Source organism: Myotis lucifugus, unplaced genomic scaffold, assembly GCF_000147115.1.
Source record: "Myotis lucifugus unplaced genomic scaffold, Myoluc2.0 scaffold_115, whole genome shotgun sequence".
In the NCBI taxonomy this organism is placed as follows: Eukaryota; Metazoa; Chordata; class Mammalia; order Chiroptera; family Vespertilionidae; genus Myotis; species Myotis lucifugus.
The window spans coordinates 1,396,196-1,413,788 of NW_005871163.1; the positions used below are offsets into that span (position 1 = coordinate 1,396,196).

At 49.8% G+C, this 17,593-nt stretch overlaps 1 protein-coding gene across 1 annotated transcript in view; it reads left to right on the top strand.

The window, feature by feature from the left end:
- The window catches only part of IGDCC4 (immunoglobulin superfamily DCC subclass member 4), a 41,655-nt gene that overhangs the window by 8,827 nt on the left and 15,235 nt on the right, over positions 1-17,593 (top strand). The window contains 6 exon segments of the mRNA XM_023757817.1: positions 1,474-1,824; positions 2,693-2,834; positions 9,403-9,539; positions 10,849-10,989; positions 17,181-17,287; positions 17,290-17,343. Of these exon segments, the coding sequence (XP_023613585.1) occupies positions 1,474-1,824; positions 2,693-2,834; positions 9,403-9,539; positions 10,849-10,989; positions 17,181-17,287; positions 17,290-17,343 (932 nt within the window).

Below are 17,593 nucleotides of genomic sequence, written 5' to 3' on the forward strand. Positions count from 1 at the left end.
GTTCTTCTTGGAGGATAATGGGAAGGGAGCCTGGGGACAGACAGGGGATCTAAGCGGAGGTATATGTGTCCAGGTTTCAACGAGTGTGGCAAAGACTAGGGAGCATGTGTTCAGGTGTGAAAGGCTGTACCTACAGTTTGTGTATATGTTCAGATGATGCTCTATGTTTCTTCAGCAATAGGTATGTCTAGTTCATTAATAATCCTAAAATCACAGAATTTCAGACATCACCCCTACATCTGAGTAAACTAAGTCCAGAAGGAGAAGTGACTGGCCCAAGGCCACACAGCTAGACTATGACAGAGCTGGGTCTAGAACTGAGGGTCCCTGATTTCCTCGCCATTGTGCTTTCTGCATGCCCCACATGGCTCTGGCAGGCCAGACCTGCCTTGTAATGAGTGTGGGCCATTGTCCCTGGTTCACTCTGATACCTCATCCTGCCCTGAAGGAAGGAGTCAGGCCAAAGGATAAGAAGTGATGTTGGGCCATTGAGCTTTTACGGGACAGGGAGGCAGCAGGTCAACCCTCTGGGAGACACACTGGGAGAACCAATTTCTCTGAGAATGATGGTCCCTGGCACTGCTGAAATGTTGGTTAAAATAATAAATACGGATTGGCCATCGTGTGTTTTGTTTTGAGATGGCATTGATCAGCTGCCTCCTGCATGCCCCACACTGGGGATTGAGCCCACAATCAGGCCATGTGCCCTGGCCAGGAATGGAACTGCGACCTCCTGCTTCATAGGTCAATGTTCAACTACTGAGACACACCGGCTGGGCTGTCTTGTTTTTCATTGAGATACAATTCACATACCATAAAACTCACCCATTAAAGTGTACAAATCAATAGTGTTTAGTATATTCACAAGGTTGTGCAACCATCACCATGATCTAATTCTAGAAATTTTTATCACTTTAAAAAGAAACATTATATGTCCCTTAACCGTCACTCCTCATTCTTCCCTCTCCCCCATCCCTGGCAACCATTAATCTACTTTCTGTCTCTATGATTTGCCTGTTCTGGACATTTCATAATAATGAGATCATGCAGTATGCGGCATTTTGTGACTGGCTTCTTTTACTTAGCATAAAGTTTTTAAGGTTCATCCACGTCAAAGCACGTATCAGTTCTTCATTCCTTTTGGTGGCTGAGTAATGTATTTATCCATTCATCAGGTGATGGGCAGCTGGGTTACCTCCACTTATTGCCTATCATGAATAATGATGCTAAGAACTGTGTGTTTTAGTGGGTGAGGACATTGAGCAGCTGGGGAAGCTGGGCACGGAGAAGTGCAGCAGTTTGCTCCAAATCTCAGTTAGTAAGGGACAGAGCCAGGATCCAGACCCAAGTCTTCCTATGGGACCTCTTTCTCCACAATTTGTTCCAGGCCCTGGGTGGGTGACTCAGGAGCTGGGGCCTGGGGAAGGTGGGAGGACACATGCTGATGGCCCTGGTGTCCCCTCCTCTACACAGGGGAGCTGCCGTCGCCCCAGGAGACAACCGTGGAGCTGAGCTGTGGACCGGGGCCAGTACAAGTGGTCCTGGGCCCAGAGCAGGTGGCGGTGCTGGACTGTAGTCTGGGGACTGCCGCTGCCGGACCCCCCACCAGCGTCACGTGGAGCAAAGACGAAGGTGCCCTGCTGGAGCACAGCCACCTGCGCCTGCTACCCAACGGCTCCCTGTGGCTGTCCCAGCCGCTGGCACCCAATGGCAGTGAGGAGGCAGCCCCTGGAGCCTCAGATGTCATCGAGGGCAGCTATTCCTGTCTGGCCCGTGGCCCGCTCGGAGTGGTGGCCAGCCAGGCTGCAGTGGTCAAGCTCGCCAGTAAGTGCCCGTATCGGGGGACTGAGCTAAGACCGGGGAGGCCTGGGGTGTGGGAAGTGGGATCCTGATTGTTACCTGCACAAAGGCCTATCTTTTCAGCTCAGGCCCCTTCCCCTGCCTTCCTGGTATTGTCTGCCTCACTGTTCATTAGTCCCATTTCTCCACTCCTGTTCTCGCTCCTTTTCTTTCCCATGGAGTTTGAGAGTCTAAAGTTGTGCTCTCCTCCAGGAGGCCTGCCAGAGGGGCTTATAAGAGTATGGGAGCCCTAACCGGTTTGGCTCAGTGGATAGAGCGTCGGCCTGCGGACTGAAGGATCCCAGGTTCGATTCTGGTCAAGGGCATGTACTTGGGCACATCCCCAGTAGGGAGTGTGCAGGAGGCAGCTGATCGATGTTTCTCTCTCATCGATGTTTCTAACTCTTTGTCCCTCTCCCTTCCTCTCTGTAAAAAATCAATAAAATATATATATTTTTAAAAAAGTATGGGAGGCACAAAGGTGGCTCTCCAGAGAGCTCCCCACCTCACAGGAGGTGGAGTATGTGGAGTCAAGCCCCACTGTCCAGTCCACCCTTTGGGGGCTGTCAGGAGGCCCAGGTCACCATGAAATAATTTTCAGGACAGAAAAAGTGTGCATCTTACTGTGGGCTGACCATGATTCTGATGTTAAGCCTGGGGACTTTGGAATTCACAGCATCTGACCAGTACTGACCACTCTTATCTTCTCCAACTGTGTCTCTGTTGGTCTGAATTGGCTCTGCTTGTATTCTGTCACCTGTGTCTCTCATGTGTGTTTCACTGTCTGTGCGCGCTGTGGCCTCTCTTCCCCGTCCCTCTCCTGTCCCTGCCTGTGTGTCATCCTCATCCTCAGCACTCGCAGGCTTCTCTCTGCACCCGGAGTCTCAGACAGTGGAGGAGAACGGGACAGCTCGATTTGAGTGCCACATTGAAGGGCTGCCAGCTCCCAGCATTACTTGGGAGAAGGACCAGGTGACAGTGCCTGCGGAGCCTCGGTGAGTGCCCTGTAGGGGAGTGGAGAGTGGGGCCCAGTGGGCAGGCCAGGGAGGGCTCGGGGATTCTTAGAGTCAGGAAGCCTCCGTTTGCTGAAACTGACTTAGGAGCCAAACACTGCCTGACTCTCAGCTCATTTCTGGTCCCAAGGAGAAGTCAGGCAAGAAGTTTTTGCTCCCTGGGAGGAAACGCCCCCCGCCCCCCCCCCTGCCCTAAGCGATGGAGCTTGGGTAGGGAGTAGTGATAGAGTCCTTCAGAGCATCTCTAGTCCAACCACTTGCTTTATTGAGGACCCTCAGGACCAGAGAGGAGCTGTGGTTTATCCAAAGCCACACCATGAATCTCTGGCAGAATGTTTATTTGTTCAAGGCCCCACAGCTGCTGGAAAGGTATTCTCTTTGCAAGGTTCTTCTGGGGTTTCTACCTCTCTTCCTCTCTCAGGCCCTCCAGTAGCATCTGATGAATGGGTTGTGGGGGTCCTTCCTGTTTCAACATCCTCTCTCCCCATGAAGTCAGTGGGCAGAGGGAGCTATGCCAGGGAAGCGTTTCTAAGGTGGAAAAGAAGCAGAGGCTAAACCCTCTCGTGGCCTCCTGGGTAGGCCCAGATGTACCTGCAGCGTGACCAGAAGGCATGAGGCTCATTCACATCTGAGCTGATCTCACGACTCGGTTGTCATCCCATGGATTTTCACATCCATGGAAATGTGGCTCCACAGGCCTTTCCCAGCCTCTGGCTACCTCTCTCTAGCTGTAGCTACCACCTCACCCTCTCCTGGTGGAGGTGGGGTTCCTTCGGCTCAGAAACACTGGTTTTCAGATCTCCCTGACCTGGGACTAACCTGTCTTGAGTGTGTTGAGTTGTCCCAGCTCTTCCTATTTTTGCCCATGTCTAGGTAGGAGTGAAAGTGTAGGAGAAATTTCTAGGTAGAAAAGCCACAGGACACATCTCTGTAACAGTTGTGAAGGAGAAAGAAGGGAGAGAAGTCAAGATATAAGCCACCATGTTGACTTTGGTGATTGGTTAGTCCCATTGGTCCTCAGCAAGTCACTTCTCACTTAAGGAAGGGGGGTGGGGGGGATAAAAGAATTGGATTAGTTCAGGGTTTCCCAAGGGGTGTTCTTTGCAGAAAATTAGTCCCAAAAGAGCCCTTTTTTTGGGGGGGGGAGGGGAGGACTATTCTGTAGTCAAGGTCAGGAAACTGCCTATAAGTCTCTCTCTTGGAATTGACAAGGCACTGAGAAGTCCTGTATAGAAAACCTGTTTAACTTGTTTAACCAGACACTTCCTAGACTCATCTGCCCAGAGCCCCTCTTGCAGCATTCCATGAGTGAGCATTCCTAGGGAGTGGACCATGGGAATACTGACATTTTAAGTTCCATGCCTTCCAAATGTGAGGCTGCTCACTGCTCTCTGGTGGTGCTTGCTGGGAGTTGGTGGGTTAGAACCAAATGAGAGCCTGCTCCTGGCAGCCGCCCCCCTCCTGAGAGAATGGGGGAGAGGAAAAACCACTCAGTTAACCCTTCATCCTTCGAGGTAGGTATTTCTTATTTTTCATATTATCCTTTTAGTGTATATTCCTAGAAAATGCATTTTCAAATTCATATAAATAAAAAAGAACAAAGATTACTCATCATCCTGTCACCCATAGAAAGCCACTGTTAGTTTTGATGTCTATCCTCTGGACTTTCCCCTGTATGTTTATACATATTCTCTTGAGAAATTGTACATACTGGTTTTTTTGTTCGGTCATTTTTTTTTTTTTTAATTTCAGAGAGGAGGGGAGAGGGAGAGAGAGAGAAACATCAATGATTAGAGAGAATCATTGATCAGCAGCCTCCTGCATCCCTCACACTGGGGACTGAGCCCATAACCCAGGCATGTGCCCAGACAGGGAGTCCAACCATGACCTCCTGGCCCATAGGTCGATGCTCAACCACTGAGACATGCTGGCCGGGCTCAGTCATCTTTGTGTGTGTGTGTGTGTGTGTGTGTGTGTGTGTGTGTGTGTATGTGTGTTTTTTCCAAAAACAAATATGAGGTTATATTTCAACTTTTACTTTTTTTTACTTAACACATAATAAACATCCTTCTAGGTCTGTACATGTGGCTATGGCAGATATTATTATCCAAATTGTTAAATGAGGGAACTGAAGATCAGAGACAGAAATACCTTGGCCCAGGTCACACAGCTAATATCCAGTGTTGGGTGCCAGAGCGTGGCATGGATGACACCCAAGCCTCTCGTGACTTGAGGGTTGTGGTGGGGCAGCTGCAGTGTCTGAGGAACTTCCCCTGCAGGTGGGCTTAGAGATCGGGTGGTCCAGCTGTGGCTCAGAGCAGAGAAGTTCTTTCCCCAAAGTTTTGAGCGAGCAGTGGGATTCAGACCTCGCCTCCCAGCAGCTAGTTCAGGCACCATTCCAGAAGGCCACAGGCCTCTCCCAGGAGCCTGGAGCTGCCAGTTCCTGAGCTCTGGGAGTGGTTGCCCCCAAGTCCTCTGAAAAGTGATCCTCGTCTATAAATAAGCCAGGCTCACATGTCCTAGCACATTGTGTGGGGGAATAAAGAAATGTCTAAAACAGCAGCTCGATTATGCCCAAGGTATGTATTTTTACACATGCCCAGATATAGTACATGTACAAATATGCTATTCATAAACTCAGCCCAGTGGTTTGAAGGAGACCATATGCCTTGGTGTAGGGTGTGCACACGTGCAGTTAATAAACGCACTCTGTCAGGGTATATGTGCATATTTTTGAAACTGATGGTGAAGACTAGACCCTAAGGCAATTCCCTGGTTCTTAAACTGATTTCTAATGATAGGGGATAATTTTTCTTCCATGGGAACCAGTCATCAATGAGAGTAATGTTTTCCAAAATCCAGGCATTCATAAACCTCCTTTATAATGTTGGCCGTCCCTGAACAATTTATACAATCACTTACTTAATACATTTCTCAGAATCAACTCTCTCTTTTGTAACTTAACACATACTAAAAAGAAGCATTATCTCACTGCAGTAAAATGGAAAACCAGCAATACTTACCATAAATAGAAGGTGGCCATAAAAATAAATACATAAGCACTGGAATAAAAAAATGTGTGTCTGGATCCATTTGAAGTCATTTTGTTACTGCCATTCACTCACACTTTAAAAACATGGCGCTAAGGGACTCAAATTCCATGGGCTCCTTCATCCAGTCTTCCGCCCTGGCCATCTCCAGTGTCCGAGTCTGTCAACATGGTGTGACCCTCAGCTAGTGTCCTTTTACCCCAGGGGCATCTCTGTAGGGCTTAGGGCAGTGATGGCGAACCTATGACACGTGTGTCAGAGGTGACACGCGAACTCATTTTTTTGGTTGATTTTTCTTTGTTAAATGGCATTTAAATATATAAAATAAATATCAAAAGTATAAATCTTTGTTTTACTATGGTTGCAAATATCAAAACATTTCTATATGTGACACGGCACCAGAGTTAAGTTAGGGTTTTTCAAAATGCTGACACGCCGAGCTCAAAAGGTTCGCCATCACTGGCTTAGGGTGAGGCTCTTTGGCCTCAGGAAACTCAGAGCCGCTGTGTCATCCCTTCTGTGTTCCTGAATCCCTGGGTCCAAGTGGCCTTTTGGGGGAGGAGGGCAGCAGGCTCAGTCTCAGGCTTGGAAAGAGAATTCCTCCCTTTTGGATAGAGGTTGCTTTTCATTCTATAAGTAGCTATTTTGTTTTATTTGACATTTGAATTAATTTTTAAATGATAAACTATGCTAACTTTAAGGGGGGGAATCACCTACCACCTGAACACAGACAGCTATTACCATTTTTGAGTATTTCTTCCAGTCTTTTTAAATATGTGTACCATTTACACCATTGTAAAGATGTGTTTAGAGTTTGTGATTGGTAGATGTTTATGTCCACTATCTGATGTGAGCTCATAAGACGTTAAAAAGGTTAGGGTTGTGAAGTAGGCAAGACAGAAATTAGTTAACCCATTTTTCAGATGAGAAGCTGAGGCACAGATATGTGATGTCACTTGCTAAAATGTTGGAGCTAATTCTCTCCAATCTGCCACTGAGCCTGGAGTTACAGAACAAGGTGTACAAAACACATACTTTTTTCCATTTAAAATTTTTAAAGTTTTATATTTCCAAACTAATAAACATTCACTGTAATTTAAAAAAAAAAAAGCACAACAAATAAGTCCCCAGTAATCCCACTTTCAGAGAAAACCTCCCTGAGTGATGGGAGCTTTACCACCCTTGACTTTTTTGTGTATATCCTAACGTCATTTATTTATGTTCCCAAAATAGAGTTGCTTCATAAACACTGTTTTGTGACTCTTTCCCCCACTAACCAATAGATCTTGGACCTCTCTCCAGGGACAGAGCTTCTAAAACCACATTTTAACCAAACAGAAAAGATTGTAGAGCAGGGGTGGAGGACCTTTTTTCTGTAGAGGGCCATTTGGATATTTATAACATCATTCGAGGGCCATACACAATTATCAACTTAAATATTAGCCTGCTATATTTGGTCAAACATTTAATTAACTCACCCCCAATGCCTTGGCAGGGCCAGACCAAATGATTTCTTGGGCCTTATATGGCCCACGGGCCGGACGTTCCCCACCCCTGCTGTAGATGAACACTAACAGTGGTTCTATTTTGCTCTGTTGGCCATCACAACAGCACATCTGAGAAAAGGTATTCGTTCATTCATTCAGCACATCATTAAGGACATGTTACTTGTCAAGTGAGGTATTAGCTCTCGGAGCATAATTTCCCTGGAAAGGCCAGGGAACCTTGGGGTTAAGAAGTGTGGGAAGCACGAAGGGTCTCGGAGGCCGAGTGTATAAGGTGGAAGAAGCCTGGATGGGGATGGGAGTTTTGTTTCCCAGGTAAGTCCTGCTTGTCCTTCCCCACTTGGCCTTTCCCAAGAAATTTCCTGTGGCTGCAGGCTGGGTCCAGCCCAACATTTTACTGCCAACCACACTTTGCCTCCTTGTCCCTTCTCCCCGACTGGCCCCACACAGATGTGGGCAGCTGTTGGAGCCGAGGGAAGATGCGGGGCATAGGTGGGTTGGCCTTTGGGGTGAAGGAGGGAGGATGCAGATTTCTGTTTTTTCTCTAGTCTTTGGGCCACAGTACATTTCCAGGCCCCTGGCCAGAATTCTCTCCCAGCACCCTTGAGTTAGTTCTCATCTCCTGTGTTTAGGTTTTCTTATACCCCGTTTCCCCACAAGCTAAGGGATCTTCACCAAGTGCACAGCTGCCCATTTCCTCTTTGACCTTGGCCCAGCCTATATCCAGGGGCCAGCACTGTTTGCTCTCTTGAGAAATTTGAACTCTCAGCCTCGAGCTGACCCTGCAGGGATCACAGTTGGAGGATTCAAGAGGACCCACTCATTCCCTGTTTGGGCCAGAGCCCACCACCCTGGCCTCCATGGACACATTTCCCTGCTTTGTCTGTCAAGCAAGGTCCTGGGCCTTCCTAGCCTGAGCCATGTTCCAACCCCCCCCCCCGCCCCCCCGTTACCAGAGGGCAGAGAATACTACCCTCAGCCAGCCTGCTCCTCCTCAGTAATACTAGTATCCATGTTGACTGGGGCTTGCTGGGGTCCACGTCCCTTCCATTGGCATTCTCAGCCACCTAAGGGCCGCTGAGACGGGCAGGTGGGAAGAACATGGGATTTGGTACCAGAAGACCTGGATTCAAGTTTTAATTCTGCTCCAGTTGTGAGGCTGTGCTCTCGAAGCCTTAGTTTCGTCACCAATAAAATGAAGGTTGTGATCCCCTCTATTTCTTGGGCTTGTTTTGAGGGTCAGATGAGATAGTGTGAATAAAAGAGACTTTACCAGGGAAGGAAGGAGGTAGAGAAGGTTGTATAATGAAAGTAAGTCCTCTCCCACTTTCAGCTCCCAGGATCCTAGGGCCCCTCCTCAGAGACAACCACCATCACCAGGGACACTCAGTGCCAGCATATAGTGCACATAGCCCCCCACACGCATTGTGGAAACTTCCTGTGTCGGCACACATGGAGCTGCCTCCTTTGTAGCAGCTGCCTAGCATTCCATTGTGTGAATGTACCCAAACCGATTTAGTCAGTCCCCACCCTACAGAGGGACACTGGATTGTTTCCAGTCTTTTGCTATTGAAGACAACGCTGGAGTGAATATTGTTAAACATGCATTTTTGTGTCCATGTTGGAGAATATCTGTGGGAGAGAGTCCTCGAAGTGGTGCTGCTGGGTCAAAAGGCAGGTGCAGGTTTGAGTTTTAAGATATCCCCAGCTTGCCCTGGAAAGAGGGTGTATGGATTGGCATGGCCACTGACAAGACAGGAGTGCCTTCCCCCCATTCCTTCAAGTAGGGTGTTATTGAACCTTTTGACCTTTGCATATCTGATAGGTGAAGATGGTATCTTCTAGTTCTAATTTGCATTTAAAAAATGATGAGTGAGGCTGGAAAATGAGACACTGTGGGTCTTTCAGGTTGGAGTGGGGAGGCCCGCCTTGGGCACACCACCCTCCCTGTAGAGCTCCTGCCCACCTCACCGGTGCCCTCTTCCCCTTCCCAAGGCTCATCACTCTTCCCAACGGGGTTCTCCAGATCCTGGACGTTCAGGAGAGTGACGCAGGCTCCTACCGCTGCGTGGCCACCAACTCAGCCCACCAGCGCTTCAGCCAGGAGGCCCTGCTCAAGGTGGCCAGCCGAGGTAAGGGGCCCACCGCTGGGGGAAGCCAGGGTGTTTCTGGAGTCAGCTTGGAGGGGCCTCAGAGGTCCAAGCCCTGCCTTCAAAGAGGTGATGGGGTATCACTCCCATCAGACAGGAGAGGTGATGAAGCCCAGAGAAGCAGTGCCGCCCAGCAAGTCAGGGAGAGACCTGGGCTGGATTCCCAATGCAGGGTTCCCTTCCTGTGGAGACCCTGTGCTCCCTTGGGCTGGTTGGAGCATCTAGGGCTGGGGGCAGGTGGGGAGGTAAGGCATCTGGGAAGGGTGTCAGTGCCCTGCAGCCCTGGTCCCTGTCCCTCTGGGGGCTCAGGAACTGGGGGGTTATCCCTTGCTACTTGCTGTGCCCTGCATATCTAACTCCCCCCCCCATCTGGTGTTTCTGTATTTTCCATTTCTTGGAAAAGCTCGTGTCCCAGGGTGATGCAAGGGGAAGGTCACAGGCTTTGGGGTCAGAAAGACCTGATTTGCGTCCTGGCTTCTTTACTCACCATCTGTGTGACCCTGGGCTGGTTATCAAATGTCCAGCCCTGGGAGGTTGTGAGAAGAGCTGAGCCGAGTGGAAAGTGCCTGGCACCTAGCAGGTGCCCCTCTGATCCTACTTCAGGCCTCCCCCAAGGGTCTCTCATTTGCCTCCCTTTGCCAGGGTCATCTCCCCCGACTCCTGCCCTTCTGCACATCTCCTCCCATCCCCCAGTCCCTCCAATTCCACCCTCCTCCCTGGGGGCTTAGCTAGTGAGCTGCTCTGAGTCTGGTTTGCTCTCCCACCAGTGCCTGGGGTCTCTGCCTCCATCTGCTGGACAAAGCAGGTATTCACCATGCTGACCCAGGGGACAGTCACACTGAGAACTTGGCAGGCATCAGTGCTCAGGGAGCTGCCAAGGAGCCCACCCCATACCTTTCGCACATGGGGCCTGGAGACCCTTTGGAGAAGGGACTTGTCTAAGGTCACCCAGCTGGATGATGATGATAATAAGTGTTGGAACTAGGAACTATGACTGTTGACTCCAAGTCTGCTCATGACCCTGGTGGTCCTGGAGGGTGGGTTCAGTGCGGCAGGGAAGAATGGGGCGGTGTGCTGGAGACCAGGTTATTCCTCTCCTGGCTCCAAGAGAAAGAGGCCCCAGTCCCAGTTCTGGGGAACTAACTACATGGCTGCTTTCCCCATCTGTCAGATGGAACCGTGGCTGCTCCCTGCCCCACCTGCCTGGCCAGGGGCACCAGGGGAAGTACACATGTGAAGGCACCTAATGGGCCTAATGGTAAGACTGCCTGCTGCTCTGCCCTCTCTCCAGGGTCCCTGGCGTCTACCGGGGGGCAGGACGTGGTCATTGTGGCAGCTCCGGAGAACACCACCGTGGTGTCTGGACAGAGTGTGGTGATGGAATGCGTGGCCTCTGCTGACCCCACCCCTTTCGTGTCCTGGGTCCGACAGGGTAAGTGGAGGGAGGGAGCTGAAAGGGCAGGGAGGAGGAGGGGTGTGGCATCTCATGTGTCCACAAGTCAGCTCTAAGGGTGACCACTTCATAGTCACAGCCTTTGGTGTGGCAGGAACTCGTCTCCCAGGGCCAGGTGTGGGTAGGGGACCTGGACAAACTTAATCAATCAGTGTAGCATGTTTCCTTTACAAGGCACTTTGAATGTGCCACTCACAAAGTCTTATTGAGACCTTACTTAATGTGGGCACCGGGCTAGCTTCTCCCCCTTATTTCATTCCTCACAACTGGGTTGCGAGAGAGAGTGAGAGCTGGAGTGTGAGAGCTGGAGAGGTGCCACACAGCCGGCGAGTCGGGTTGGAACCAGGCCCCCACTGCTGCTCTGGTTAGTCACAAAGCTGCCTCTTGGTCCACGCAGTGTTCTCCGCCTTTGTGTGCCTGGCTTCATGCTGGGCACAGTGAATAGAATACCCAGATGAGAGCCACAGGGGCCCTCTGCACTCACAGTCTGGGTGAGGGAGATAAGACGCAGCCATAAAAGAAGCTGCACAGTGTGACCGTATCAGGCGGCAGGTGATAAGTGCCAGGTGGGACTGCGTTACCGGAGATGCTATCCGGGTAATGAGAGCGCTGAGCCAACCGTCACCTTGCAGTCTACTGAACACTCACACCTGCTGTCCCTCCAGAGCCCCCGAGAGCCCTTGGAGGAGAGTGTAAGAAGTAAGGCGAGCCCCCAGATTCAGGGGTCCTGGTAGAACAGAAACCATACTTGGGAGCCAAGCAGCGAGGCAAACATCTTTCCTCCTGCAGGAGGGTGCGCTGCACAGGGTCTGGGAGCACAGGCACACTGAGTCAGGGCTGCTTGGCTTTTTATTTTTATCTATTTATTTATTTTATTAATTAAATCTTTATTGTTCAGATTATTACATTTGTTCCTCTTTTTTCCCACCATAGCTCCCCTCCACCCAGTTCCCACCCCACCCTCCTCCCTCACTCCCCACCCACTGTCCTCATCCATAGGTGCACGATTTTTGTCCAGTCTCTTCCCGCATCCCCCTCACCCCTTTCCCCCCCAAGAATAGTCAGTCCACTCCCTTTCTATGCCCCTGATTCTATTATAATCACCAGTTCATTCTGTTCATCAGATTATTCACTTGATTTTCAGATTCACTTGTTGATAGATGTGTATTTGTTGTTCATAATTTGTATCTTTACCTTTTTCTTCTTCTTCCTCTTCTTAAAGGATACCTTTCAGCATTTCATCTAATAATGGTTTGGTGGTGATGAACTCCTTTAGCTTTTTCTTATCTGTGAAGCTCTTTATCTGACCTTCAATTCTGAATGATAGCTTTGCTGGATAAAGTAATCTTGGTTGTAGGTTCTTGGTATTCATCACTTTGAATATTTCTTGCCACTCCCTTCTGGCCTGCAAAGTTTCTGTTGAGAAATCAGCTGACAGTCATATGGGTACTCCCTTGTAGGTAACTGTCTTTCTCTTGCTGCTTTTAAGATTCTCTCTTTGTCTTTTGCTCTTGGCATTTTAATTATGATGTGTCTTGGTGTGGTCCTCTTTGGATTCCTTTTGTTTGGGGTTCTCTGCGCTTCCTGGACTTGTAAGTCTATTTCTTTCACCAGGTAGGGGAAGTTTTCTGTCATTATTTCTTCAAATAGGTTTTCAATATCTTTCTCTCTCTCTTCTTCTGGCACCCCTATTATTCTGATGTTTGTACGCTTGAAGCTGTCCCAGAGGCTCCTTACACTATCTTCGTATTTTTGGATTCTTTTTTCATTTTGCTTTTCCGGTTGGGTGTTTTTTGCTTCTTCGTATTTCAAATCTTTGACTTGATTCTTGCGATCCTCTAGTCTACTGTTGGGAGTCTGTATAATATTCTTTATTTCAGTCAGTGTATGCTTAATTTCTAGTTGGTCCTTTATCACAACCTCGAGGGTCTCATTAGATTTCTTGTAGGTCTCATTAAGTTTATCGGCAGTTTCTAGAAAATTCTTGAAAAACCTCAAAAGTGTGGTTTTGAACTCTATATCCAGTAGTTTGCTTTCCTCCATTTCTGTCATTTGTGTCCTTTTTCTTTGTCTCCACATTTTTTATGCTTCCCTGTGTTGATATAGTGGTTTTCTGTGCTAAGTGTCCTCTAGGGCCCAGTGGTTCAGCCTCCCCAATTACCTGAGGAGTACACTCTTGGTGCACCCCTTTGTGGGCTTTGTGCACAGTCTTGTTGTAGTTAAGCCTTGATTGTTGTAGGTATCACTGGGAGGAATTGACCTCCAGGCCAATTGGCTGTGAGAATCAGCTGTGTCTGCAGTGGGAGAACTTCTGTGCCACCCATCCGGGGCAAGACTTGCTTCAATGGGGCTTTGGTGCTCACTGAGTCTGCCCCCTGAGTGTGTCCTTTATGGTTCCACGGAGCTGCAAACTGGATGGTCCCACTCTGACCTCTGGGTACACTGGCTCCTGGATCTCTAGGGAGGTGCTAATCTAGCCTCTGCCTGAGGCTATCCAGCAAAAGCCTCCCTGCAGGGCTTGGGCGGGGCAGGTCCCACGGGATCAACAGGGTGGGGCTAGCAGTTATGGCTGCTCTCAGAGGCCCAGCTTCTCAGTGTCTCGGCAATCGCTGCAAGCCCCTCCGAGAGAAAGCTGCCCTTGAGTTCCAACCGATGCCAGACAGTCCTGCTTCTCCCGTATGAGTCTGGGTCCCTAGAGACTCGCCCGGAACTGGAGCTCAGAGCCTGAGACTCCCTCCCGATTGAAAACGACAACCGCACCCTCAGCCGCCAGCCTGCTCTGCATGCACCTCTGCACCTTAGTATTTTACTTCTGCACTGCGTCTCCTCTGAGTCTCGGTATGATTTTCTCTTTCCTTCTAGTTGTAGAATTTCCACTCAGCCAGCCTTCCTGTGGTTCTGGATGATGTCCATTCCGTCTTTTAGTTGTATTTTTGAAGTGGTTGTTTGAGGCAGCAAACTCCGGTGTTTACCTATGCCGCCATCTTGGTTTTCCTGCTGGGCTTTTTAATTCTGACGCGTGTGACCTGTCCCTCACTCTTGATTGGAGCTCAGGCTCACAGTCTTTCGCGATTGGCTGATTCAAAGGAAGGGGTTGGCCTTTGCCGTTTCAAGAGGGCGGCCCCCAGGGGAGCGGCAAGTCATGCGGCCAACATGGTGGCTGCCAAGTCACGCAGCCCAAAATGAGGCTGTCTAAACTGTTCTTTGACAGAAAAGATGACGTGTTTATTCTCACAAGAGGGAGGGCCAGGACTGCTGTTCCCAGTAGGCAGATGCGGAAGCTGAGGCTGAGAGGCAGGCGGGAAGCCAGGACCCAAACTGCAGAGCTAGTCCTTCTGCTATACCACTCCCTACAGTCATGAATGGAAGAAAGGCCAGTATTATTATTTTTTTCCTAAATATATTTCAATTGATTTCAGAGAGAAGGGGAGAGGGAGAGAGAGATAGAAACACCAATGATGAGAGAGAATCATTGATCAGCTGCCTCCTGCACGCCCCACACTGGGGATCGAACCCACAACCTGGGCATGTGTCCTGACCGGGAATCGAACTGGGACCTCCTGGTTCATAGGTTGACACTCAACTGCTGAGCCACACCAGCTGGGCACCAGTATTATTTTTGTTTCCATTTGTCCATAAGAAGTGACTTGTCCCAAGCTGATGGCAGAAGTAGTCTTAAACCTAGTCCTCTTTATCCTTCTTCCCTGGCTCAGCGTGTTACCCTACAACCATGGTCGGCAAACTGCGGCTTGCAAGCCACATGCGGCTCTTTGGCCCCTTGAGTGTGGCGTCTTCCACAAAATATCACATGCGGGCGCGCACGTACAGTGCGATTGAAACTTCGTGGCCCATGCGCAGAAGTCAGTATTTTGTGGAAGAGCCGGTATTTTGTGGAAGAGCCACACTCAAGGGGCCAAAGAGCCGCATGTGGCTCGCGAGCCGCGGTTTGCCGAGCCGCGGTTTGCTGACCACTGCCCTACACTACCTCTTTTTTGTAAGTTTGTATCTCAGTCAGGAGTACATAATGAATACACAAAGTTTAAGGAAAAATAATGAGCCCAACAACTACGTACCTCTCCTATTGATCTGATGAGATAGAACAGTGCCAGAATCTTTGCACCTCCCTTACCTGCATGGCCTCATTGGACTTGTGACACTTGCCGAGTTAGGGGGATCCCAGGGCTGGCAGGGACCTCATGCTATTATTGGGGGAAGCCTGTGATGTTGCCCAGAAGTTCAAATATCCATGTTTCTCAAATACTGACCATGCGCCAGAATGACCCCAGGAACTTGTTAAAACTGCAGACTCGTTCCCTTCACACCTAGAGAGTTGTAACCCAGGAATCAAGTGCCCTAGGTCTTTGCTACTGAAAGTGTGGTCTTTGGATCTACCACCTGGGCCTAGTTAGAAATGCAGAATCTGGTCCTGCCCTAGGCCTCTGCATATTAGGGTCCCCTGCAATTCCATCATTCATGTGTAACAACAAGGGTTTGAGGATTGCTGCTCCAGAGGATCCTGACACCTGTAGTTTTGGGAACTGACTTGGAGAAACTCAGCTAATAACACTGCTGGACAGAGGCTGGGAAGAGAAAGACCCCAAAAGGACTTCATTCCTGACCCTGGGCACAGTTACTTTTCCACTAAGTCAGGGAAGGGACTTTTGTTTTATTTTCTTCTTATTGCAAACATTATATGTGTTCACTGTAGAAAACTGGCGAAAAGCAGAAAGAGAAAACATCTCACCATTCAGAGATAAAAACTGTTAACATATGGGTGTATTTTCTTCCAGATTTTTTTTTTCTATGCACATGTACATTTCCCCCTGAAATTGAGAGCATATTGAATTTACAGTTCCAAACCCTATTTTCATTCAACAGTATCTCATTAGCATTTCCCCATCTTTAAAACTTTTTCAAAAAATAATTATGACTATACTAGAGGCCCCTCAGCCTGGCCAGCGATCAGGGCTGATCAGGGCCAGCTGGCCGGGGGCGGGGGGCGGGGGGGGGGGGGGCGGAGGGACCACGGGAGGTTGGCTGGCCATGGGAGGTTGGCCGTGGGAGCACACTGACCACCAGGGAGCAGCTCCTGCATTGAGCACCTGCCCCCTGGTGGTCAGTTCACGTCACAGCAACCAGTTGACTGGTCATTCAGTCATTCACTTAGGCTTTTATATATAGAGAGTCCCGGTGCACGGGATTCGTGCACTGGTGCGGAGCGTGGTCTGTGGGGATCGGCCCGCTGTGGGAGTGCTGCTTATCCCACTCAGCTGAGTGGCTGTGAACCTGCCCTCTGAGCAGCTGCTCCCCACTCATCCCAGTCAGCCCAGTGGCGCTCCCACTGTGGGAGTGCACTGACCACCAGGGGGCAGCTCCTGCATTGAGCGTCTGCCCCCTGGTGGTCAGTGTGCATCATAGCAACTAGTCAACTGGTCGTTCTGGTCTTTCCCACGTTCAGTCACTGGGCTTTTATTATATAGGATAATGTTCCATTATTTGAATATAGCTGTAATGCAATTTTCCAGTTCCTAGTGTTAAAATTTTAAGTCCTTTTCAGTTGTCCACTATTACAGTTAACACTACAGTGATCAGCCCTTCACATCTCCCCAGGACAGGTGCCCATAAGTGAAATCCCTGGCTTCTAGGTTAAGGTGGAGCCCCTGGATAGCCCTATCAGCATTTACTCTTTCTCCAGCATTGCAACTTATTGTCTTTAAACACATTCCCAATATGAAAATGAACATCTGTATTTTGATGTGCATTTCTTTGATTATGTGAAGTTGAAAGCTCTTTTTTATGTGTTTCTTGGCCATTTGTGTTTTTTTCCACTCAGGAGTGTGTCCTTGTAAGAAATCAAGTTTAACAACAATGGTAATAGTCATTGACAAGTGTACTGAGCACCTGATATGTGCCCGCACTGTGCCAGGGTTCTCACATACCTTATTCATCCCACCCCCTCCAGTCCTTCCAGCGAGGGACTACCTCCTTATTTTACAGAGGGAGACACTAAGATTCAAAGGCCGTCACTAGGTTAGCGAGTAGGAGAACTGAGATTCCGACCAGGCACTGTTATGGTCTCATAACCCGGGTGTAGAGGGGCCCCCGAGGTCGGGGAGTGGATGGAGGGGCAGTCCTCACCTACCCCTTCAGCGCTCTCCCTTCTCCCCCAGACGGGAAGCCCATCTCCACCGACGTCATCGTCCTGGGCCGCACCAACCTGCTGATCGCCAGCGCGCACCCCCGGCACTCGGGCGTCTATGTCTGCCGCGCCAAACAAGCCCCCGCACGCGCGACTTCGCCGCCGCCGCCGCAGAGCTCCGCGTGCTCGGTGAGGCGGGGCGAAGCTGGGGGAGCGGGTGTGCGGGGAGACCGATGCGCGAGCTAGCTGGGACCGAGGGAAGAATAGGAAGGGGGAAGGGAGCAACTGGGTGTTTTGGAGAATTGGGAGACATGCTGCCAGAGAGGTAGGGCTGGGGGAGGGGCTGGTGGGGAAGAGAGCTTCGTAAAGGGGGGGAGGGGGAGGCTTGGAGGGGACAGACTAGATCATTGGAGGAGGGGAGGTGGTAGGAGGAGACTGGAGGAT